We start from the raw sequence: 26652 nt of genomic DNA on the forward strand, positions 1-26652 counted from the left end.
AAAAAGGTTATCGTCTTTTTCTCGAGCCATTTATCTTCAGGTCATGGATCTAGTGAAAATTAAAGGTTTTGATCTTCTTATAATCTCTTGCTTCATATCTAACAGGACCAACACAAGAATCTCGTGCTTGGACGGTTTCATCAAGTGATTTGCCCAAGTCATAGCAACGTTTTATATTATTTCCCCAAAGCCATGTTTCAGAAGAGAATGTGAGGCTATATATTCCTACTTCCAGCCAAACCCAGCCAGCCAAACGGGCCCTGTGAGTTCGTTCCAAATTTTATTCGATGGAAGAGAAATTCGATTAGATGCAGAGAGAATATAATGATATTATTTTGTTCATACCACACACTCTTTTTGGTTTTTTTTTTTATTGATCCGCTGATGCTCTTACATTAACAAGATATAACCAACAAGAAAAAAACCAAGAAGAAGAAGAAAATCAACTAAGTAGGGATCTAATATCAAGTACTATAGGTAGAACATCTAACGGGCATGGAATACTATTCCGCAAAATATCATTATTTTCTAAGGTAAAATATTTTGCTTTTCAAATTTTAAGAAAATTATTTATTCATCTAAGTTTAAATTAAATAGAATTAATAATGGATTAGCCAAATGCAGGGCTACTAATTTCAAAATTATTAATGCTTCAAATATACGATAAATAATTCCTTCTATCACGTGGACATAAGGATACTAAATTTCAGCATTGGATTAGATACGTTGACCGAAAGACCCGAAAAAAAAATATCATCATTGACTTGGAAAAATGTTTTGTGGAAGTAGGACGAAGAAATTTGAACAATTTGCTTGCGGAAGATAAGGGGTCAGTTGAAATGTCCCCACAAGGGGAATTGTGCTCCATCTTGTCTCATGTTATATTTTTTTTCGTACATTCTTACTTAAAAAAAAAAAAAAGAAGCTGAAAATTACTAAATGTTAAATAAAGAATGTCAACAAAAATTTGTTTTTATTTACAAATTTAGTAGTGCCAACACCAAAGAAAGTATTATTAGCAAATCTAATTTAGGATTTAGTAATTTCTAACTTCTTCTTTTTTAATTTTTTTTCTTATTTTTTCTTTTTTCTCATTATTTCTCTCCCATCCTTTAATAAATAAGTGCATATTTAAATATACACCTATACCTATTACTTATTCAATTCAAAAATTTGAATTTCTTTAAAAAAGCACTGCAGGGAGTCGTTTTACATAAAAAATGAAATACTAATTATTTTTTTGTAAATATTCTTATTTACCACTTTCTAGAACTGTTTTAATTTCATAAAAATTACGTTAATAATTTAACCATCTATTCGTTTTTTTTTTTGCTAGGTAGCACGTCCTATTAAAAAGAATCATGTTCAAGATACTATCAAATACTAAATGTTAGTACTTTTTATATAAATATATAATTTGATCCTCCTATATTTATATGGTAGAAAGAGAAGAAATATTTTGATAAGTAGAGAAAGAAAATTTTTCGTATGATTTTGTTCTTAAGGGATATAAGTAACATATATATATATATATATATATATATTAAATAATGATAAAGTTAAAAAGTTATTCCCTTTATCTCTTATTATAAGCAACAATCACCATCTCTAATTATCTCTGAATATAAGTAACATTTACAAATTGTCTTAAATTTTTGTAGCAATCCTCTTATTTTACATCTGTTAAAGACTTTTTTTAATAATTAATATATTCATTTTTTCCCAAAACATCATTTTGTAGATAATAATATTCAGAAGGTTAAATTGTAAGATAATCTCTCTAAAACACACATTCTCTCTCTTTTATACTTCTCTTTGTTATAATAATTTTCTTATTCTCTTTCTTATACTCTCTCTTCCATTAATAAGAGTATTTTGGAGCCAAAAAAACTTGCAATTTTTATACATTTATTGTCTTTAACCAATTTAGCTAACTTTTTGATAGACGTGATGTACTGAGTCCTATTTATAGGATAAATAGAGAATGTATTTTTTGATCTTATTTATAGAGTACTGAAAGAAATTTTCATATAGATGTACAATTTTATCTTTTTTTTTATTATTGTGTTGATTTTGTTTATATGAGATATAATATATATTAAATAGAAATAAAGTTAAAAAAATTATTAAATTTTAAATAAGAGCTTATGCAGATTAATTTTTTTCTTAATATATATCCACATGTTGCCAAAGACATTCTCGGCCTCCCCATGCACACGTTTTCTGCGTCATATATGATATGTCCCCTTGGTCAAATTTTAATTTATTCAAGACGTCTTGCTTTTTTGTCGTCTACGACGTATTTAATTAAACTGGAATGAGGGGCAGATTAGGGGATTTTCCCCGGAAAACAGGGGAGAAAGAAACAGGAAGAGTCGGCCAATGCTGACCGAAACGCAAATCCTACGAAGCTACCGTTCATCTTCTTCGGTATCAATAAAAAATCCAAATTAATTGAGTTCATCACATGAACCTATTTTTATTGTTACTCCTTCCGTCCCTTTTCAAAAACAATCTTGAACCAGACCTCACATATCATATAAAAAAGTCAGTTAAAATTAATTAAAAACAATAAATACATAAAAATTAGAAGTTTTTTTCCTTCAAAATGCCTTAATTTATGAGGGAGTATAAAAAAAAACTATTATAATAAAGAGAATTATTTAAGAGAAAGAATATGTAATGGAGAGTGATTATGCTACCTCCAGTATTTAATATAAGACATTGTTTAATTTTTATTTTGATTTTAAATATAGGATCCCAATCCATTTTGTCTCTTATATTTATGTATTTTTTCAAGGTAGTTCTTCTAATAACGGTAGTTCTAGGCAATATACCTGATTGACAAGGATATTTTAGGAAAGACAATACTTATTTATTACAAATAACTAGCTTAACTTATTTTCTTAATCTACTCAAATTAGTCAACTAGCTTTATATTTAGGATCGGAGGTAGTATTAAAATATAATCTTCAAAACATTTATTATCTAAGAAATAATGTTTTGGGAAACAAAAAAATAAGAAGAAAATGACACTTAAATTTGGAAATCCCATTTGGTCACCTAAATAATGAAAATCCCATTTTGAGCACACGACCAAATTGAGATTTTAAAATTTGAAGAAAAGGCCAAATTGTCCTTTTAAGAAAAAACATCAAGCACCCTCACCGGCTGGTTATCTAAGCTCTAACGCCTGCGGCCGTTAGAGTTTAGAAAGGTAATTGATTGCTTGAGCTCTAGTAGCCGGCTGATGACAATTTTTTCAAGTCCAATAATACGATTAACAAGTTTTTTGATGCGATTAACAAATTCACTATAGAATTTAACAGTAGATTTTTTTAGAAAATTTAAAAATTAGTATTTTTTATAACTTTAGTAACACGAGTAACAAGTTCTTTAACACTATTAACAAGTTTAGTATAACAATTAACAACAAATTTTTTAGAAAATTCAAAATGTAACGTATTTATAACTTGAGTAATGCGGTTAATAAGGCATGTAACGATATTATAACAACTCTGACAACAAATCATGTAATGAACAACTCTCATAACTATAGTGATTGCCTAATAAATGAAAAATTTTTGTTGTACAATCTTTATAGGGAACTAATATTAAAAACATTAATCTTTATAATTATGTTAATGGCACTATAAGAATTATTAATATTGTTACATGACTTGTTAACCGCATTAATGAATTGGTAAAAATGCCAATGTTTAAATTTCCTGAAAAACCTATTGTTAGCTACTTTACTGAACTTGTTAATAGTATTAAAGAACTTGTTACTCGTGTTACTTATAAGTTGTAAAAATGGTAAATTTTGAATTTTTTGAAAAACCTGTTGTTAGTAAATGCTATAATGGACTTGTTAATCACACTAAAAAAACTTTGTCAATTACATTACGGGATTTAAAAAAATCCTGAAAAAATAGTTGCTCTAGTGACTGGTCATCTGTCAGCCACCAGAGGTCATGTGACTGACACCCCACCTGAATGCTAGCATCGGAGCTTCGGCAACCGCCGATCAATGAGCGTGCTTGATGGTTTTTTTTAAAAAAAATTAAAAGGCAAGTTGGTCTTTTCAACAAATTTCTAATTTCTAATTTGGTCATGTGTGCTCAAATGGGGATTTTCATTATTTAGGTGACCAAATGAGAATTTTTAAATTGAAGTGTCATTTTTCCAAAAATAAATATATTAACTATTAAAATAAATCTTTAATAGGGGTAAAATAGAAAACTTGCTACAAAAACTTAACACAACTTGCAAATATTGCTTATATTTAGAGATAATTGAAGAATGGTAGTTGTTGCTTATAAAGAAGGGCAAAGGGAGTAGTTGCAATTTTTTTGGACTAGTCTAGCTTTTTTTTAATGAGCAACATTTTAAAGGAATGACAGTTAAATAATTAAACTTGTCTTACATTAATAATTTTTTTCCAAAATTACCTCACCTTAAATGATGTTGATAGATAAACATCAAGTTCAATTAACTTTTTTAACACTAAACCTTGAGGGAAAAGGTATAACCTTCTATTTGTAGTTTCGTCGCTGATAGTGTCGCTTGGTCCTGGAAATCTCAGAACAAAGCGGTTTCAATCAAACAGTACGGGTATTGTTGTACGGAATTACCATTTGATGGAATATGATGTAGAGGGTTGGGCTCAATGCTTGAGCAAGTCAAGCTTCTAAATTTTTATTTGGCTCCTAAAATAATGAATAAATCTTCTAAATCTATTTATTTTACTTCAAATTTACCAAAACTTTGTCCTTTTTGGGGTGTGGGGGAGTAGCCTGAGATTCTAGAAATAGAAAGTAAGCTTGAGAAATGAGATTGTGACCCATTACTTGTGCGATAAGTAAATTAAAGGAATAAATAAATAAAAACACTTCTTTTAAAAAAAAGTTCACAAATTTTGCGCTAGAAGTTAATTCAGTTATTTAATATTCTTTTCTTTTAAAAGAAAATTGATAGATGTGCCTCCTAACATGTAAGACCATATTACAGTTTATAGGATTTCAACCATTACGTTTATTTATGTTTTTTCTCCTCCAAAATAAAATTATTTAAATATAGACGGCGAGATTAGAGACCGCAAGATGCACAAAAAGGCAAGAAAATGTAATGAAGAAGGAACTAATGTCTCCAATACTTAAATCTATAAGGAATTTATTACAAAAATTCAAAGTACAAAGACCCTCATTCAAAATTAAGCTAAACTATAAGGATCTACAAATTATGAAATTAATTTTACTTAAATAATTTCTTAACCTCCTCGTTAGTGCTCCAATACCCTTCCTCCCCCATTTCAAATGCAGGAGATCCTCTTTGTTGGTTTTTTAGAATGGGCTTTCCTTTCAGGACTCTTTCAAATGGACTTTTGAGTGTGTATAAAAGATAACCAAACAACATTTGCAAAGAGTGGACATGTTAAATAGACTTTTCGGAATGTAAAAAACTGAATCCAAAGATAAACTAAGCTGAAACAATCTAGAGAAACTAATAAAACCGACTGCTAACCGGTAATAAACTAATTCATATGTATTAAGAGGAAAACTAGTAATTAAAAGCATTAAAGTTGTCTCAAAATTGAAATAATTTCTAACATTAACCTTGTTTATATATATGCGTTATCATACTCTTTTGGTTCTATTTATAATGCACTTCCAATATATTTTACACAGACCAAGAAAAACCTTAAATGCATTAACTCTTTATTAAAATATAGCAACTTTCCAGTTTTATCCCTATTTAATATATAAATCTTTCAAAAAAAATAACTATCTATACTATAATAAATGAAGGACACTATAATATATTTAGGGTAAAAATTTAATGAGATGATTTATAAATAAGAGAAAAAAACGTTTTTTCTCTATCTTATAAATAGGATTAGAGGAGTATTAATTTATATCTTCTCTTTACCGTCCCCTGCGTCACAGTTTTCAATACAGGACTTATTTGAAAAAAAAATTGAACACTCTAGAAGCCCACGGCCAAGTTTCATATTGACAAAGTGAATTCGATTTTTTTTCCCCCAGTTTTCGAGATGATTTGGGGGAGAGGGGATAAAGCTTCAGTACTTCCGACCTTTTTTTGGTTATTGTAAATGTTTGTTTAATTTGATTTTGTAATCGATCGATGTTGACCGGCCATAAAATATTTAAATATATAGTGAAATTAACAAAGAAAATTATGAGCTCGTAGTTCAATTGCAGGCATAATATTTAAATAAACTAACTAATCAAGTTGTCAAATCTTTGAGTTTAATTGCTCGTTTTGAATAAGACTATCTTTAAACTTTAATATAAGACCCAATTAACTAATTTAATTTTTATAGATGAAGATTAAGAAAAAAAACATAAATAGAATTGTTGGAACATAGTAAGTATTGATACCCTCGTTTTAATTGGTTATCTCAATTAATAAATTGCATAAGAAACAAAAGGAGTTTGCACCTATCGCCTATGGGAACATTGCTTCATATATCCTATTTATTTCATGACGAGTTTTGCTTTTTGTCCTCATTGATCCCAAATTGATCCAAGTATGTTTTTCATACATTTTTTTCCCTTAAACTTTCTAGTGGTTATATAGCTCTTAAATATTTAATGGAGGGTTAATATAATGATTGGTTCCTACATTTTACAGTTATTTTGGCTTTACTCCCTAGAGTTTGAAACCTTTGATATTGGTCCTTTAAGTTTGCTCCATTTGAAATGTTAGTCCTCTTATTTTTAAAAGGACTTGGATCTAGATTTAACACTGTTAAATATGCTTAGCTGTCACTAACAGTGTTTAAAATGATGATCTGGATGCCGGCTGAACAAGATGAGGTGGAAAATAACTATCACATGTCATGTGTGACCTGGACCTTTAAATAATTTTAAAAAAAAAGGAAAAAGAGGGCAGAAGTCAAAACTCACAAAGACAGGACAGAGAGCACAACTCATACAAAGACGACGTAGGGAACAAAGGAGTTAGGGCAAAATCCCATCAAAGCTTCACACCATAGCCATGTGCCAAAGCTTCGTTTTAATCGCTTGAGGGTGCAGGGATAATTTTCGGTGAATGTGACAGAAGGATCTTGTCAGTTAAAAGATGTATCTTTTTAGGATTTCAGTTAGTTGAAAGACAAATCATTTTGAAGAAAAACAGAGCTTTATGCGAACCAACTAAGATGATTATGGATTCCATGGACTGAACGAACAAAAGCAAGCAACGACAATAACAAACAACAAGGGGAAGAAATTAGAGCAATCAACTGACACAGAACCCAAATAGGAAAACTGAACAAAGAACCCTTTTCTCTTTCTCCTCTTCTTTGAATGGTTTCAACGCTCCCTGTTCTCTTTTTAATCTTTTCACGTGTCCAGCTTTTTAATTAAGATGATGCAAAACGAAACGCACAGGTGGTGTGACTTTGCTATTATTATTATTTTTTGACAGGAGTATAACTCCCTCCCCACTGGACGGTGTGTTCCCTTTTGGCGGTACTATGTTTTTTATTTTTTAAAAGCCACCTCATCTCATCCAGTCAGCTTCCAGATCAGTATTTAAACGGTGTTAATGACAGCCAAGCGTGTTAAATCTAGACTCAAGTCCTTTTAAAAATAGGAGGACTAACATTTTTAACAGAGCAAATTTAAAGGACCAATATCAAGGGTTTCAAACTCCAAGGACTAAAACCAAAATGAATGTGAAGTGTAGGGACCAATCATTGCATTAACCCTTTAATGAATGGACAATTTTTTAAAAAGTTTGATGTATTTAGTTTTGAAGTGATAGTTTTAGAAGTGCTTAGTGGGAAGAGGAATGCTAGATCGTATGAATCACACCTCTTAACAAATGTAAGTATTAAATCTATGCTAATTGTTGCTCCTGTACTGTAATCATATCATATCCATATGTTGCAAATTAAGATGCTAAGGTGAATTTGATTGTGTAATTATTTGACAAGGTCTGGAAGCAGTGGAACAAGGGATCACCATTACAAATATTGGACCCTTTTCTGATGGAATCATATTCTGAAATTGAAGCAATAAAATGTATGCAAATAGGGTTATTGTGTGTTCAAGAAAATCCAGAAGACAGGCCAACAATGTCTCAAACTGTTTCATATCTCAGTAATCCTTCCATTCAATTGCCATCTCCAAGAGAACCAGCATTCTTCATGCATAGCAGACAAAATCCAAATGAAAATATTGCAACAGAATCACTTTTGGATCAGTCTTCTATGTATCCTAATCCGTTCTCTTTGAATGAAATGACTTGGACTGATTTCCTCCCGCGATGATGAACACAGGTTATCGTCTTTTTCTCAAGTCATTATCTTCAAGTGATGAAAAGCATTCGCTTTTTTGTTGATTGTGAGTGCATATTCGTATAATTTCTTGCTTCATATCTAAGAGGGCCAATACCAGATTCTCGTGCTTCCGCGGCTGCTTGCTTAACAAGTGACATGTTTCAGAAGAGAATGTGAGGCTATATATTCTTACTTTTTCAGCCAAAATAGGCCATCCAATCAGGCCCTCTAATGTGAGTTAATGGCAAAATTTAATCGATCCATAATATAATAATTTTGTTCATACCAAACACTTGCTTCCTCTTTGCAACTCTCTTTTTGGATTGAATAGCTTTCTATGTTCAGTGGTGACTTGACCGAACATTTGGAGCATATAACGGCCTCTTTGCAACCTGGAGAGGCATTATTTTAACCACGGCTATCTATTTGAAAATTCTATTGCTATTGTCAATGGATTTTAATTTGTACCCGTGAGCTTTGTTACCAAAATTTAGATTCAATTAGGTCCATCAAAAGGGTAATAGGAAAAAAATGATTTTTTACAACAAAAGATATGGTACTAATAGATTTTAAATCATAAGTGATGAGTTATGTAAATGCATAACAATACCATGATTTAAATCCAACAAAAAGATTGCACTAGCTTTCTTTCTTTGTTTGTTTTTTTTTTTGAATATGTTTATCTATGTATAAATTTTTTGCCTTCTTTATCTCTGTATAAATTAAATAGAATTAATATAGAATATATCAATGCACAAATATCCAATAAATAATTCTCTCCATCGATTATGATTATGAACACAACGGAACCCTAGGATTCCAAGTTCAACACTGACTTGGGCAAATGTTCCGTGGAACGAAGCAAATGTAGGGTGTGTTTGGGATTACATTCAGAGGTACAAACTAACTTCCCAACTAGCAAAAGGGGCTTTTTGTATTTTAGATGTGTTTGGAATCATATTTTTGCAATCTCACTTATTTGTGCAAATGGGCTTTCGAGAAGAAGCTTCCTTTTATTGCTTTCACTTGTGCGTCCCAAAAAGCTCTTGGAGCATTAATGGTAATTTAAAATTTCCACCTACTCATCATATATTCATTTTGGGTGTCTGCATGCGTTTATTTTCAGTTGCGTAGTCTGGAACACAAGAAGAACACAGGCGCAGCTGAGAAGTCTGAAAAATACTCAGTTGGGACCATCAAAGTAATTTATATGCATATATTTATCCATTAAATATATTTAATTAAGTATTTTAATATTTTTTAATTTCTTCCTAACAATAAATTAAATTTTTTTAGTTTTAATAATTTTATTTTCAATACTTCTTTTAAAATAGTCACATTATATACATATATATATATATATGAGATATTAGATATGTATTACTTAATAAAATTTATATCTTTTAAGTTATTTTGCATCTAAACTTACTTTTCTATTAATCATTCAAACAAGTTTCAGCTTCTCAAACTAACATTTTTACAAAATTTAATCCAAACATAAATCATACTATATTATTTAACTTTTGCCCAATCTGATTTCTATAAAAATCAGATTGAGAAAAAGTTACTTCTGCTACTGCTAATCCAAACATACCCTATGGGATGAGTATTGACTATTAAGGTTTTGATTTGAGGGCCAATTAAGAGGTTGAAACACATCCACAGGTGGGGTCCACTTGGTTATGAAATTTTTTAGAAAAAATGTTTCAATTCAAATACTTTTTCTTTGGTTTAAAAAAAAAAAAATTCAAACGTTTTTTCTCCGTCATGAGATCGATAGGCGTGTTTTCATTCCAAGAGAGAGTCATAAGCATTCGGTTAATATAAACACATCATGTTTTGTGGGTCAAATCCAATATCTGCCCTAGTTACGCAGGTTCCATCTGAGAATAAATTGAAGTGCCATCTTAATTAGAGCATATATTGTTTGAACAATAATGGGCAGCACAGACTGGAAAACTGGTCCCTCAAATCCAGTTGTTCAAAGAATTAAGCTCACAATATAATTTCCCTATTAAATTTTGAAAACGTAATCCCAACTCCTCTTCAGCTTCTTCTTCTCTTCTCCCAAGTTCCAACCGATATCTAAATCACTAGCAGGTTTCACGACCTGTTTTTGTTTTTTTTTTTTGCCGGTTTATACTTTGTGATGTTTTACATGCATGCACTGTGAGGATATTTAACTCATTTCAACATTACTGGATCAATAAGGTGGAAAGTGATCTTTCTAATTAAAATCACGCCACCAACTCTGAAATTTAATCGTTTCGCACAGAAAACCATTTTGAGTCTTCATATTCGTTTTTATTTTAATCTCTTGTGGTGGGTTTGATTTGATTTGGTTTGAAGTGATTGGTCCGGATCAGGTTTTAACACCAATACACCACAGTCATAGGCATGCTCATTATTGCTGTGTTCTGCCATGCCTCTTGGAGAAAGAGGAAGATTTACAAGAACATGCTCAAAGAAATCTGCAATGCGAAAAGCCAGAATTTCAGTTTGAAGTCTTCGCGATTTCGTTTGGTTGCTGTTGAAGCTGAAGTGAATAATTTCTCAGTTGAGAATAAAACACGAAAAGGTGGATTTAGAGCAGCTTACAAAAGTGACAAGCTCATATATGGTGAAACTATATAGAACATATAAGATTTTTCAGCATAAAACTGTATATACCACACGAGTTTCAATTTATTCACGTCAATATATTTACCTCATATCACTCTGATACTTAACATAAGTCACTGGTAACACATTCTCCTATACCAATGAATGCATTATATTGTGAAATTTTTCAATCTTAAGTTTATTAGAAGTTTCCCCCCCCTATATTTGCAAATCATTATCACATCTCTCTATTCTTTCTCTCTTTTCAATGAGAAATATTAGAAAATAAATATTAAATATACTATAAGTGACTTAGATTTAAAATCAATATAATGAAAGCCGCATTAATTAAGTACGCTGCCCTCAGATTTGTTCTTGCTTTTTAGAGTTCCATCAATCCAGTGATCGCACTAGTTTAATACATCCGCACAACAGGACTGTATATAAATTAGGAAAAATTTCACTTAGCCCTCACTGTAGGGATTTAATATCTGAATGCCCCCATAAAAGTCTGAAATATTACCGCACCCATATGAGGGTAAAGTGAAATTAATTTGTTAAGCTAAAAGACCAAAATGACCTGAAAAAGAATGAGGGGTATTGAATTGAGTTGTCCAGAAAAATCCGTATTTGTGTTGTAAATTCGCAAATTCCACTTGTCCAGGGAAATAGTAATTTTGTGTTGTGAAAATTCATATTTGTATTGTAAATTCGCAAATTCTAATTGTAAATTTATACTCCATTTGATTTTTGATAATTGATTGAAATTAACACATTAATTATGTATAGCAATAGATGATGTATGACTAACAATAGTAGAAAGTAATTATTTTGTGTCTTTCATGTTAGAGGAGAATATGTGAAGACCTCACTCGTTGCCAATTGTAGCTTCACTTGTAAATGGTCTTACTTTAGCTGTAAATTTTTGTATCCCTCTTTGTGAATATTCTTATCTTGGTTATAAATTTTCTTATATTTGTAAATGCTAACTCCATCACTTATGACCAATGGTTATAAATTTATCCCTCTCTTGAATCACCAGCTGTGAGTTCAATTAGTTTAGTTGTCAATACTTATATTTAATTGTACGCTAACTTATCTTTGTTGTGAATCACTTAACAATTGTTGTAAATTTATGCACTTCAATTGTGAATGTACTTAGTTTAATTGTGAGTGCATTAGTTTAGTTGTGAAAGTCACTTATTTTTGTTGTAAATTTACTTAATCTAATTGTCGGTGGCATGCGTTTACCGATGGGTCTAAATAATTGTTTCACAAGTTCCTAATTTCCACAATCACAACTAATGATTCTATAAAATTGAGATTTCAAAAATTCTCTGTACACAAACTACTTCATCTCACCAGAACAAATAACAAAGTACTCCAAACCAAAATGTCTTAATACAAATTTTTACATGTTCGACTTAGCTTAAACTAGATTTTCAATTGAAATAAATGAATTTATAAGTCATCGCTTTCTTTTTCACTGTGGCTTTATTTGTTCAAGTCAGTTTTGCAACAGCATCCGTCTTTGAATTATATTTGTGAGTAACAAACCCCACAACAGCTTCGATCTCAATGAAGTGAGTTGTTCCTAATCCTATAGCAAAATTAACAACAATAAGTATCGTGGTTAGCTTCATACGTGTAGAATATTAAAAACGCAAAATAATGTATAACTTTAGTTTTTCCAACAATAAATATGAAATTGCTATAATCAACTTGTAAATGCACCAATTTTTGTTGTAATTAAATTTTCTAACTTCAGTTGTTACACCAGTAAACATAAATTTGCTACTATTACCTTGTAAGTGCAATAATTATTGTTGTAAATTACCTAACTTCACTTGTTACACTAGTAAACATAAAATTGCTACAATCAACTTATAAATACAATTAACTTTTTGTGTAAATTTCTTAACTTCACTTGTCATACGAGTAAGGGTACTTGTTAATTTTTTTTACTTCAATCGTTAATACTAGAGATGTGCACCAACAATACTCCTGAAAACCAAAAATTACAGAAAGCACAAAACGACAGCATAGTAGCGATTATAATCACTAGCAAATATCAATGCAGCAGGATGTTCCTACATCACAATAATAAGTCCCATGATAAGCCAAGTTGCATGTGAAACATGCAATAAAAATAATGCATAAGCTCATTAATATATAATTCGAGTCGTATAGTTGAGTAATAAAAATAATGCACTGCACAGTCACAACTATGACAAATTATCCTCCATTTTCTAATAAATGAATGTGCTGACATTCAGTTAAGATCAAACAGATAAACTAGCCTTAATGTTCGGATTTTGTCCTTTAAGAAATTTCTCAGAACCCGTTATTGTGCCGCCAGTACCTTAGCCCTGCTACCGAGCGAGAGATAGAGGGACATATATCTACAAGATCAGACAATCAAAGAGTTTGTCACAAAGTTACCATCCTATGTCGGTCCATGGCAAAAATTCTGAAACACAAAACAATTATGCTATGGACACCAAGTATACTAAACAACTAGCAATCTCCTAAAATCCACTATAAATGCCACCATTAATAAGGTTCGCTTATATTTTGTCCTTGTTTTTTCTTCTTCGACAATAAGTGAATGTTTGCCATTGAAGCATCTAATCAGAAAGTCCTATCCCTTATTGCAATCTATCACACCCTTGAAAGCCATACGCACAGCATCCTATTAGCCTTCTAATTAATGCTCAAGCTAAATCACCTTGATAGCTCAAAAAAAGAGGGGAAGAAATCGCGCAAACTTGGTTCAAGTGCATAAGAACCCATATTACGGCAAAGACATGGAGGGAATGCTAGTTGAGCCAGAATGGAGAGTGAGTGGGAGGGAGATCCTACCAGAATCAACTTTGCGAGCTAAACGAGCGAGAAGTGAATGACAGCGACGGTGATAGAACATGAGGACCACAGCGATTGAAGATTGAGAATCAGGAGGGCAACGACCATGACGGTGACGATGATAACAACAGAATGTTTATTCATTCAATACTTCATATCCTTCTAATGGCGATCGTTATGGTATCTTTAAAAATTATCCCAGTCTAAACCCGGATAGTGAACGTGTGGGAGAACTACAGTCTGAGATACACGAAGAGGACGGAGTGAGCGATTTAGGTTTTGAACTCACTTTGAGTGATTGACTAGCTCAGACCCTTTTTTCATTTATATATATATATATATATATATGGGGCAACAACATCTTTTCACCTAATAAGTTAATTTCATTTTAGCCTTAAAATTGATTGGGGACAAATGGAAATTATTTGGCCAGTGGTCCTTGAATGAAAATTTCCCTATGAATTAATTTACATTGGAATTTATGTATAATTTTCTCATTGTAAAATTACTTGAGAAGCCAAGATTCTTTTTGCTTTTTGGCCGGAAAAGATAATTGCATCGATGAAGTAACGTCTTACTCAGCAAGAAAGGGACGGCAATAAAAAGTTATCAACAACAATCAAACGGAAACAAATGCTGACAAGAAAAGGAAGATTAATAATATGATTGGGTTACAGTTTGACCAAAAATTGCTTGTTAAAAGTTCTTTTGGCAAACATCTATTTGCTAAAATTTAGTTATCGTATTAACGTTTGGACAGATCTTTTTACAATCCATTCGGTAAACTAAATTTTTTTTAAATGATATATAATAAAAATATTTTTAAATATGTTATTACTAAAAAAGACATGGGTTTTATGATATGCCATTTTTGTTACGTAAAAGTTGATTTATTAGAAAAATATATGAATTATACAAAATTTGATAGGATGAACAATAAATAATTAAGAATGTATAAATAATATCAAATTTGATATGTTAAATTTTTTTGACCAGCAATTAAATAATGTTTGAAACAAAAATTATATCAACAATTTTTAACGCCGGAAAAAAAAAGAGTTCCATGAAAAGAATTGCAAGTTTAATTTCATATTGACGGAGCCAATTCGATTTTGTTTTCAATTTTCAAGAGATCCTCCCCACCCCCCCAAAAAAAAGCTTCAGTACCTTCGATTTTTTAATTTGTTATTGTAAATGATTGTATAATTTGAATTTGTCAAACGTAATTGAATTGATCGACGTTCGCCGGCCATTAAAGATTTAAATGTATAGGGAAATCAACAAAGAAAATTAAATAATGATGAGCTCGGTCGTGGTTCAATTGCAGGCATAATTAAATAAATAAACTAATCAAGTTGTCAGAGTTCAGTTATTCATTTTATGTAGTACTAAAATCTTTAATATAAGAGCCAGATAACTAATTTGGAGAAATTAAGAAAATTAGTTAAATTAGTTATTTATAATAAATGTATATTAACTTTCCTAAATTATCTTTATTCAATCATTAATCATTGGAACTACACTTGGTGGAAATACCTTACAATCAATAGAAATATTTTTGAGAATACATTATAAATTTGGGAAACAAAGTGGATTGACGACTTATATTTAGAACACATGATTAACTCTTATATTTAGGACTAGAGATAGTATCAGAAGATAATAAGGATCATTCAAGTGTCACAGATTATGACTATAGAAAAGGTCTATAATTTCCTTGGGGATCAGTTGAAATGTCCCCAAAGTGGAACTATCGTCCTTCCTATCTTATCTATTAGTCACAATGGTCTCATATGCTAGTTAGTTAATTTGCATAAAAAAGGGGATTATTAATTAGTTTTTTTAAATATTTAAATATCTAGTGAAATCAACAAAGAGTTAATGCAGGAATAAGTGAATAAACTAATCAAGTGTCACAGATATGCCCAGAGACAACGTCTATCATCATTTCTTTGGAGGTCAATTGAAACGTCCCCAAGCGGAACTATACTTCCTCCTATCCCTATTGATCACACTAATGTCACATATTAACTTCTACTCTCACACAATCATGTTATGCGAATTACTACCTTTGGTCCATATTAATTATTAAATATGCGTATATATGAAAAAAAGTATTTTATGCTCATTAAAATTATCAAAACGTCTTATAAAATGGATCAAAAAGACTTTCTAGTGGACTTCTTATAATATGGAGCAGAAGCGAATACCTTGCATAAAATCTATAATTTTAAATATAGATAAATTTTAAAATTATTTTATTTGCAAATAATTTTAATGATTTAACCATTACGTAATTTTGAGAAGATAGTCAGAAGTGTGTCATAATTGAAATTCGAGGGATTATTAATTTATTTTTTTTTCCTTGGGGCCAACGAACTGGATTGACTACTGAAGCTTTTTAAGGGGGTGCTCTTTTTTTTTTTGTTTATACGTTACTTATTGTGATTAACGTCCAAATTAAAGTAAGGCTAAAATATCACAAGTGGCCGACTCGACTTGGTTATGAAATTATTATCTGTTTCAATTTTATTTTTTGGTCTCAATTATCTGTTTCAATTTTAAAATTCCCATGTCAGTTCTTGAACTACAGAGTTGGTCATCGGAATTGGCAGCGAAGGATATATGGGTACCATCGAAAACCCTATACTTGTGTTCGTCTCTCTAATGCTAATACTACTTAGCTTTGCCGCGGCTGATGAACAGGTTCCAGATTTCGGATGGTTGTTCTCCCAATGTGATTTTCATACTGATCACAAATCGTTGGATGCGTATGAAGCTAATGTGAGAGCCCTCCTCTCCGATCTCAGCTCCAAAGCCGCCCATGACAACGGCTTCTCCACCAGAGTTGTGGGCTGGGGAACAGAAAATTCCATCAGCGGACAAATTCTTTGCCGTGGCGACGTCACTCCGTCTACATGTCAACACGGTGTCACCGTCGCAGCCAACAAAACATTACGCCAATGCCCAAACGGTACCCAGTTCATAGCTTACTACGATCTCTGCATGTTGCGTTACACCAGCAAATCCTTCAAGTTCGATGGCTTAATCGGCGAAGATGGGGGCGACTGGGCTCTTAACAAGACGGAAATCTCTGACCAGAGCATTTTCAATCAAACAGTGTGGGTTCTTTTAGGGAATGTGACGGCAAAGGCTGCGAATTCAAACTTGCCGGATAAGAAATTTGCCACCCACGAAGTTCTAGTCTCGGTCATGCAGAAGCTTTAGGGGTTAGCACAGTGCACGCTGGACTTGAAGACGGCAGAATGTAGCGAGTGTTTTGAAACGGCCTTACGACAGGTGAGGATTGTGATGAAGATACGAGGAAGCTTCAGGAATGTTGTTGCGAGGAGAGCCCACGTGCAATGACTTTTCTCGCAGGATGTAACCTTAGATATTATACATACCGCTTTTAGAATGTCAGCAAGGAATCTGCAGATTTACCAGATGTTCATCCCTCCCCTCCGCTTGTTCCTCTTGCACCTTCAGGTAAGCAATCCATTCTTCTTATATGCTCTTAATTACACCTAAATGATTATCTGTTCTTGTTATGTACGCAGGAAAACGACATGCTGGATCACAAATTATTGCAGTGGTTATTGTTGCTGCCATTGTTATTTCAGTGACGCTTTTTTGTTTGATGAGCTGCTATTTGCTAAGGAGAAAACTACAGAGGAGCCAGCAATCTATTCTTACACAAAACTGTAATCTATACTTGTTTACCTATAAATTTAAAATTATGTTCGAATTTTGGCATGCTGGTAAAGTTTTGAGTACTCATATATTGGTGTAGTTGGCAAAGAAAGTTCAAAGCTGAAGTCCTTGCGATTTAATCTTGCCACAATTAAAACTGCAACGAATAACTTTTCTCCCCAGAACAGAATTGGTAAAGGTGGATTTGGACATGTATACAAGGTAGATTAATTTTATATATCTCTTGCATTCTATAGTTTGTTGTTTCGTTTTGAAGGTAACAATTCCATCTTTATTGACGGCCAAAAAGATTTATGTTAGTTTCTCATAATTGGCCTTATGTTTAGGGAATTCTTCGTGATGGCCAAAAAATTGCGGTTAAAAGACTCTCCAAAAATTCTAAGCAAGGAGCATTAGAATTTAAGAATGAAGTTTTACTGATAGCCAAACTCCAACACAGAAATCTGGTGACTTTATTGGGGTTTTGCTTGGAAGAACAAGAGAAAATTCTTGTTTACGAATATGTTCCTAATAAGAGTATTGATTTCTTTTTATTTGGTATAGTCTCAACTACTTCAACCTCTTTTTCGTTTTCTTTTTATTTAAAATTTTAACATATGCCATTTTTATATTATTAAACTAATTGTTTTCATGGATTTTCTCCATTTTGATTTAACTTTGTGCAGATTCTGAAAACCAAAGACAATTAAATTGGCTAAAACAATGCAAAATTATTGGTGGAATTGCTCGAGACCTTCTTTACCTGCATGACCATTCTTGCCTCAAAGTTATTCATCATGATCTTAAACCTAGTAATGTTTTGTTAGATACTAAGATAGATCCAAAAATATCAGATTTTGGTATGGTAAGAATGGTTGCGATAGATCAAGATCAAGAAAATACAAATAGAATTGTTAGACCATAGTAAGTCTTACACCCACTATTTGTCGCATGCATGCTCTTGAGCTGCATCTTAAACTTACAGGCAATTGAATTTGAAACAAGTTGATGGCATTTTATATCTTATGTGAACATTCCTTCATCTTAAAGAATAACTTGAGGATCGATCTTTCCTATCGTTTCATATATATGTTTATCCACAGTAGTCATATTTGTTTCTTGGATATCTATTATATATATTACACTAATATTTTATGTAGTAGTTTTATGTCTCCAGAATATTTACTGTATGGACAAATTTCAAAGAAATCAGATGTGTTTAGTTTTGGAGTTATGGTCTTAGAGATAATTAGCAGCAAAAGGAATGCCAAGTCTTATAAATCACACCTTGATATATCTCTATTTTATAATATATTTTTATATGTAATTAAAGGATTTTATATTGTTTAGAGGGTTTAAAATGCAGAAGATACTCATATTTTGAATTAAAGAAATTATATAAATAAATTGCTTAAAAGTGTATCTTTTATTATATTTTTTTTATAATTTCCCTTTTGAAAGGTATTTTTGCTTTGATTTGAGGTTTTATCCAATATCATTTAAATTCAAAAATCCTTTAACTTTGGTTGTCATGAAGATCACACCAAATTAAGAGAATTCAAATTTAAAGTTCTATCAAGATTACAAGATAAAAGAAGATAAAAGATAAAACTAGAAGACTCAAGGGTTTCCTCATCTATCTAGGACAGATTCAAGAGCTATAAAAGGAGATCAAAGGAGCCTTGGAGAAGCAATGAAGCCATCTACACTACACAAGCACAAGCATACACTTGGCTTCCTCTTGTGTCTAATTATTTCACTGTTTTTTTTATTATTCTCTTTTTATCATTATGGTGTCATCTAGCCATATGTGTGGCTAGTCTTCTTTGTTCTTGAGGACAAGATGGCGTGGCTTGAGTTTTTGTTTTGATTAGGAAGTTTGTTAGTTTTTATATTTCAATCCACTAATACATTGCTTTTATGAATTTTATAGGTTAGGATTTTGATTTCTTTTGTAGACTGATATTTGATTTGTGTTTCAATTGAACAATTATGTTTTGAAGTTTTCAATGAATATATTTTCATTTTCCTCATGACTCTATGAGTGTTTCATCTTTATAGATTTTTATTTTTATTTGCACAAGTAGTTCATGTTTTAGGGTTTTCGATATATAACTCTTTTTAAAGAACAAGATATAATTATTTAATTAAATTCATAAGCTAAGTGGTTTTTAAATGATTAATTGAAAGGTGATTATATGTTAGCTCTTTAGGTATAATTATTAATTAATTAATCACGACTTAGATGTTATCTAGGGTCTTTTTCTTTTAACTTAGTAATTGTTTTGATACAAACTCCTCATCCTTTTGAACCGTGATAGCCACTCATCAACATCCTCGAGAAGTACATCATTCTGGTAAAGTCTTCGTTCTTTTCGCTTCCTTTTACTTATTGTTATTTTCTTTTTATTTTTGTCAATTTATTTTCTTAAACAAATTAATCAATTTTCTTTCCTACTCCTTCCTTCTCTACATCACGTTTTTCTTAATTAAAAAGGTTTTCAAAATTTTAACAAAGCTCCTCATAGAGAGAAACGACCTAGGTTGACCTCTATACTAAATAGGGTTTATTTAGTTAATTAATTTGAGAGCTTACACGACAGGGCGATTACACCTCTTGACTCATGTGAGTATGAAGTCCAATTTAATTCCTGTCTCTACCTGATCATATTTTCATATCTATCTAATAGACGAATATGAATGAGAAAAATTGCAGAAGACATGTCGTTGACTATCCAATTATTTGGCAAATTAGTGCAGGCTTGGAAGCAGTGGAATGAGGGAACACCATTACAAGTATTGGGCTCATGCCTAATGGAATCTTGTTCTCAAAGTGAAGTAATAAGATGCGTGCAAATGGGGTTATTGTGTGTTCAAGAAAATCCAGAAGACAGGCCAACAATGTCTCAAACTCTTTCATATCTCTGTAATCCTTTGATTGAATTGCCATCTCCAAGAGAACCCGCATTCTTCATGCATGCCAGACAAAATCAAAGTGAAAATATTGCAGCAGAATCACTTTTGGATCAATCTTTGGTGAAGCCTAATCCGTTCTCTTTGAATGAAATGTCTCAGACTGAACACCTTCCACGATGAAAACAGATTCGTCTTTCCCAAAGTCATGGGTTTAGTGAAAAGCATTTGCTTTTTCGTTGATTCAGAGTTGATTATTGTGAGTGTATTTCCTTATAATAATTTATTGTTTCATATCTAACGAAACTGATAATGTCAGTGTCTCGTGCTTTGATGGTTGCAGCATGGGACTTGCCCAATTCATAGGCGTTTACTAATACCCCATGGACATGTTTCAGAAGGGAATGGGAGCTTATTCATACTTTCAGCCAAAACAAGCCAACCAAACGGGCCCAAAAATAACACGAGCGCGCGCGCTCGCGCACGCACTGTTCATACCACACGCTTCCACCATATATATACATCACATCTCTCTTTTTGGGACGATTAACTTTCTATGTCCAGAAATGACTTGATCAAACATATGGTGGACATAACAACCTCTTTGCAACGTGGAGAGGCAAAGTAACCATCGCTATGTATGTCAAAGTTCTATTGTTGTTTCCGATGGATTTTAATTTTTACCCCTAAGCTTTTTTTTTTTCTGACAATAATTTTCACCCCTAAGCTTTATTGCCAAAGTTTATATTCATTAAGGACAATCAAAGGATTGATTCCCGTAAATATACTTTGGGTATTTCATGTCATCACAATTAAGAAAATTAGTTAAAATTAGTTATTCTTATAAAATTTTAAAATTATGTATCTTCATTTAAAATTACTAATTAGAGAATTTTGTTTAATTAGTTAAGAAGTTATATAGATAATTTTTTTTGAATGAATTACTTCACCCGGTGTCCTGACTACTGCATGCCCAAAGGATCAAACCTGTGACCTTTGGTTAAATTGGAATAACCCCTTACCAGTTGATCCAAGTACTCGGTGGTGAAGTTATATAGATAATTAAATAGATATTGACATTTATTTTGGCTCCATCAAGAAGACAAGAACCATATGAGTGACGTAGTAGAAAAGCCAAACTTTGTTCTGAACAATGGATAATCACTGATTGCCTACAACTAATGCTTCCACAAAATAACACGTGGCCTCTCAAAGCAATTTAAGTGTTATCTCAAACTTGGAGAGAACAATCCCAAACGTTCATGAGCTTCTTCGTCTCTTCTACCCATCAAGGTTTCATGAGCTGTTTTTTCTTCTTATTCTTGTATTTTCATATGTTTTAGTTCATAGTTTTCAGAGTGGGTATGTATTATAGGGCGCAGCAAAATGAGATATTGGATAGTGTGGTAGAACGTCGTGATTTGTGTAGTTTAAAGAACGGGTTCGATTTAAAATAAAGTGAATTACAGGTCCTTACATTCTGAAAATACAATTCAAACTCATTGTTTTTTGTATTAATTTTGATCTATTTGATTGGTTTAGTTTAATTTAGTGAAAATTGATTGGTTTTTGGATCAGTTTTAAACTCATTAGACATGGAGAAACTTAGCGGCTTCATTTACTTTCACTCCTAGACCTTACAAAATTTTACAAACTTTTGAATTTTTGTCCTACTATTTTCTTTTTTTTTTTTAAAAAAAAACATATAAGATCACTAACCGATTCTTTGAAAAAAAGAAACACTTTTACAAACTGTGAAGACTAGCTTACCAAAAAAAACCTGTGAAAACTAGAATCATATGTGAATGTGCTATGGCGTTAAACATCCATGATACATTTTTTTAATCTATCCTTTTAATCTCGGCCTCCTCCCTTGTCCCACATCGCTTTCAGGGTTACTGAACGTGGCTGCATTTGCATGGGTCAAAAAAAAAATCTGAGCAAAGCATTTATTAAATATACTTGCTAGTAATAGACTAGTAGTTAGTCTTCCTCGGATCATAACCATTTGTTAATTAAAATAGGTAAAGGTAATGCTACGTACTGTGAGAACCTCTTTTTAATAACCAAAACAATTCCATTGAAACGAATTCTGTTAAATAAATTATATTATCTGCCAATATTACAAAGTCCATTACTGATATAATTTCAAAGTCCATATGAAGACGAGGTTCCTTAAAGCTTCGCACTTGATTTTTGTTGCGGTAAACGTCGATTTAATTCAAGTTCCGTGGCAGAAAAGTTTTTGTCTGAGCAATATAAATAATCTCTTATTGCTGAAAAATGCTTCCTCATACCACCTGGCAACTCAAGAAAATTTAAAACCTTCCTTGTCTCTTCCACACACGCTCTTTTTCTGTCACAACCAGGTTCTCCTCCACCACCTCCTCCTCCTCCTCCTCCTCCTCCTCCTTCTTCTTAGTTTAAAGTCCTGATCTCTAGATTAAACCAAACCAATTCACCGTCAACTAGAAGTGGAACCTAAGTAGTTGGTTATCGCACTCTTAAAATCGATTATTGAGTCATTGTTCTTTTATTAATCGATCCATCTATTTCGGTGATCGGTTTGATTTACTTTGATTTGAATTGATTGGTTAGGATCAGTTTTGAGCGTTAGTGCATGGAGCTACTTCTTGTTGCTTGGTACTGTTATCACCTATGGAGAAAGAAGAGGAAAAGCGATATGCTCAAACGAAACTGTAATGGGGGAAAAACAAATTTCAATCACCAATTCTCATTTCAAATGATTATCTCAGATTCAGAAAGCTCACTTTGAAAATCTATGCATTGATCAGTTGGAGAAGAAAGTTTCAGCTTGAAATCCATGCGATTTAGTTTGTCTGCAACTGAAGCTGCAACGAATAAGTCTTCTCAGGCCAATAAAATAGGAAAGGGAGGATTTGGAGAAGTTTACAAGGTATCAGTAAAACACACAATATTATATATATGTGATATATTTTTATATTACCTTTGGATTTTATCTGTGCAGGGTATTCTTCCTAATGGGCAAGAAGTTGCAGTCAAGAGACTCTCTAAGGGCTCTCAACAAGGTGCACTAGAATTCAAAAATGAAGTTTTACTAATATCCAAACTTCAGCACAGGAATTTAGTGGCTTTGATTGGATTTTGCTTGGAAAATCAAGAGAAGATACTTATCTATGAATATGTGCCCAACAAGAGCATCGATTGCTTTCTATTCGGCATAGACTTCTAACCTAATTATATATATGTTGTTTGTTAGATGGATTATTACAAGTTATCTTGTTAGAGTTCACTCGTTTATCTTTTATATATAAAATTATGAACTGAGATGGTAATAATGGCTAATTATTAAAAAGCTTAAAAAGAAAAAACAGTTTTGTTTAACCACACACAAAAATATAGAATATATTTCTTTTGTTGTCAACAAAAAAAAATTTATCTCAAGGTTTTGTCTGGTTACAATTACAATCCAACTCGTATTGATTCATATCGTTCGGACCTCCTTCAATTTTTTTGACATGTTATCATGTTAAAAAGGTCTAATTTGGCACTCCAAAGTATTAACCCCTCGTTGATTTTGCAGGTTCACAACAAGAGCAAAAAATGTCAAGTTGGTTTGAACGGTGCAAAATTATTAGAGGAATTGCTCAAGGACTTTCATATTTACATGAACATTCACGATTCAAAATTATCCATCGTGACTTGAAACTCAGTAATATTTTATTTGATAACAATATGAAGCCCAAGATATCAGACTTTGGCATAGCAAAGATGTATGCTAATGCTAGCGATCAAAATGAAGAAAGTACGAGTAAGATTGTGGGAACACAGTAAGTTTTCATTCATATTTCTTCTTTTTGCCCTTCTCCCCAATTTTGTTTCTCAAATATTTTCATGAAAATCATTTAATAATATGCAATTATTTGCTCTATTCTTCGTACGAACATTAAAGGTTAAAATTTACTCATTAATTTTTAAAAAGGGTTAAGGTGCACATAGTTCCTTGGACTATTTTTTTGGATACATCCAGTATCCTAAAGTATTTTGTGATGCGTTTAGTATCTTGAAGTATTTTTTTCAAATGTGTCTGACACCTTAAAATATTTTTTATGCATTCAGTACCTTAAAGTATTTTTTTTCGATGCGCTCAGCATCTAAAAATATTTTTTATTGCTGAATGCACCAAGGCAAAAAAAAAAAAAAATACTTCAAGGTACTGGATGTACCTAAAAAAATATTTTAGCATGCTGGATGCACTGCAAAATATTTTGTGGTGCTAGATGCATATGAAAAAGTACTTCAGGATGCTAGATGCATCTTAAGTCTTGTATTTTTTGAATATTAAGCTAATTTGATATTATTATATAAATACAGTGACTATATGGCTCCCGAATATGTAATATATGGAAAATTTTTGGAAAAATCAGATATTTTCAGTTTTGGTGTTATAATTTTGGAGATAATTAGTGGCAGGAGAAACGGCAGCTCCAATAAACCACACCTCTTAAGTCATGTGAGTATTAACTCCAACCACTTTGTTTTCCCTTTTCAGAACTCGTTTCAAGTATCTAATTAGAGCATTATTGATGAGTGTGTTATTTTCCAAATTGTTGTAGGCTTGGAAACAATGGCAGAATGGGACACAACTTGAAATATTGGACCCATGTCTGATGAGAGGATCTTATTCAGAAAATGAAAGCATAAAATGTTTGCAGATTGGGTTACTATGTGTTCAAGCTGATCCAAATGATAGACTCACGATGTCTAACCTTGTTTTCTATCTGAGCAATCTGTGGATTGAATTGCAAAATCCAAGAGAACCTGCCTTCTTTACTCCCGGAAGTGGAATACGAGAGGTCTTCTATGAATGAAATGTCCAAGAGTAATTTCTTGCCTCGGCATCGCTTTTTATGCTGATCCTTTGGTAATCTAGCTTGTGATCATGAAGGCAGTTCATTAGTTGTTTTGCATATGTAACGCTAAACGGAATCTTGAAATTTGTCTACTTTCTTTATTTTACTGTTCACAAAGTTTGCATGACTGCTCAAGAAACTCTGACACTCTTCCCTTACTTTCTTCATTAATTCAGAAAATTAATCTATGAATCCGTGTAATTTATCTTTTTTTGAAAAAAAAAATTTAGTCCTTACACTTTATTTTTGTCTATGCATCGATATCTATAATTAACTACGGTTTAACAGTTAGTCACCAAGGTTTCTGTCCTTTCAGATCCACAATTGGCCTTATACATATGTGGCGCGCGCATATACAAGTTAAATGATCACACGGCCATTTAAAGCTTATTTAGAATAGCTTATAAGTAGTTTTTCAATTCTGATTTATGAAATACAAGATAAACATGTCGGAAGAGTTTTTTTTTATGATTATGTAAAATTTACTTATAGGTAATTTCAATCGTGATGCAAACAAGAAATCAACCATATATTGAACAAGAAGGAAGCAAGAAAAAGCATAAGAATATAGCTGGAGGTTATTGTTTGACAGAAAATTCTAGAGAAATTACTTTATAGTAGAGAATATAATTAAGAAAATTTTTATAGTTGGCAAAAGAAATCTTTTCAAAGTATTAAGGATCAATTTCTGGAATTTATTTAGCAATTAAGCATGGGTTAAAAAGGGGTAACATAGCAAATCCACTGTCCCAAATCCAAAAACAAAATTCGGCCTTGCTAAGCCCAAATTATGTTGTCCAAGATATGCCTGATCGGATCCAGACGACACGAACAGCTGGTTTTTCCATTTTGGGCCAAGAAATTGCAATGAGAAAAGTTTTCGGTGCTGTATTTTATTTCTGGGACGAAGTGAATGAATTATTTTTTTGGGAGAATTACAGTTAAGTCTACAAAAAAATAATTATTAAAAAATCATAATGACAAGTGAGCAGTTAAAACCAGTTGTTATGTTTTATTCTAAAATTTGTCATAAGATGCTTACTTGTAACGAGACTTTTTTGCAAATGGGTTCCTACTACCACGAGACCTTATTGCAAATCTCCCTTGATTCTTTCTCCATTCATAAAACGCATCAGCAACTCCTTCACTTCCCCTCATTTTGTCCCTGCAGCAGAAGTTATAAAGAGAAAGTTGACATAAACCGAACAGAGGGAGAGGGAGAGGGAGGAGCGGCGATCGAAGAAGAAAGAGAGCCTGCTTATGATAAGTGATCCTAAGATATCGTGCTTTTGATCTTGCCAAGGACATCAGAAGCCAGCTTATGACTTATGAGAGATTGGGAGATTTCTCATGAGCATATTTTCAGAGAGGCTAATGCTT

The 26652-nt window shown here is 32.1% G+C and overlaps 2 protein-coding genes across 2 annotated transcripts; both read left to right on the forward strand.

The window, feature by feature from the left end:
* Positions 1 to 10705: 10705 nt before the first annotated feature.
* LOC114743828 (cysteine-rich receptor-like protein kinase 10) lies at positions 10706 to 20279 on the forward strand. Its single transcript, XM_028932040.1, has 9 exons — positions 10706 to 10928; positions 16365 to 16981; positions 17188 to 17260; positions 17332 to 17475; positions 17565 to 17686; positions 17812 to 18022; positions 18151 to 18388; positions 18625 to 18735; positions 20225 to 20279. The coding sequence occupies exons 1-9, from the start codon at positions 10706 to 10708 to the stop codon at positions 20277 to 20279; spliced, it is 1794 nt and encodes a 597-aa protein (XP_028787873.1).
* A 2922-nt stretch (positions 20280 to 23201) lies between these two features.
* LOC114743830 (cysteine-rich receptor-like protein kinase 8) lies at positions 23202 to 25230 on the forward strand. Its single transcript, XM_028932041.1, has 5 exons — positions 23202 to 23294; positions 23367 to 23427; positions 23943 to 24189; positions 24734 to 24872; positions 24976 to 25230. The coding sequence occupies exons 1-5, from the start codon at positions 23202 to 23204 to the stop codon at positions 25228 to 25230; spliced, it is 795 nt and encodes a 264-aa protein (XP_028787874.1).
* The last annotated feature ends 1422 nt before the right edge of the window (positions 25231 to 26652 follow it).

Source organism: Neltuma alba, unplaced genomic scaffold (genome assembly GCF_004799145.2).
Source record: "Neltuma alba isolate B1F8T4 unplaced genomic scaffold, ASM479914v2 tig00004148_pilon, whole genome shotgun sequence".
NCBI lineage: Eukaryota > Viridiplantae > Streptophyta > Magnoliopsida > Fabales > Fabaceae > Neltuma > Neltuma alba.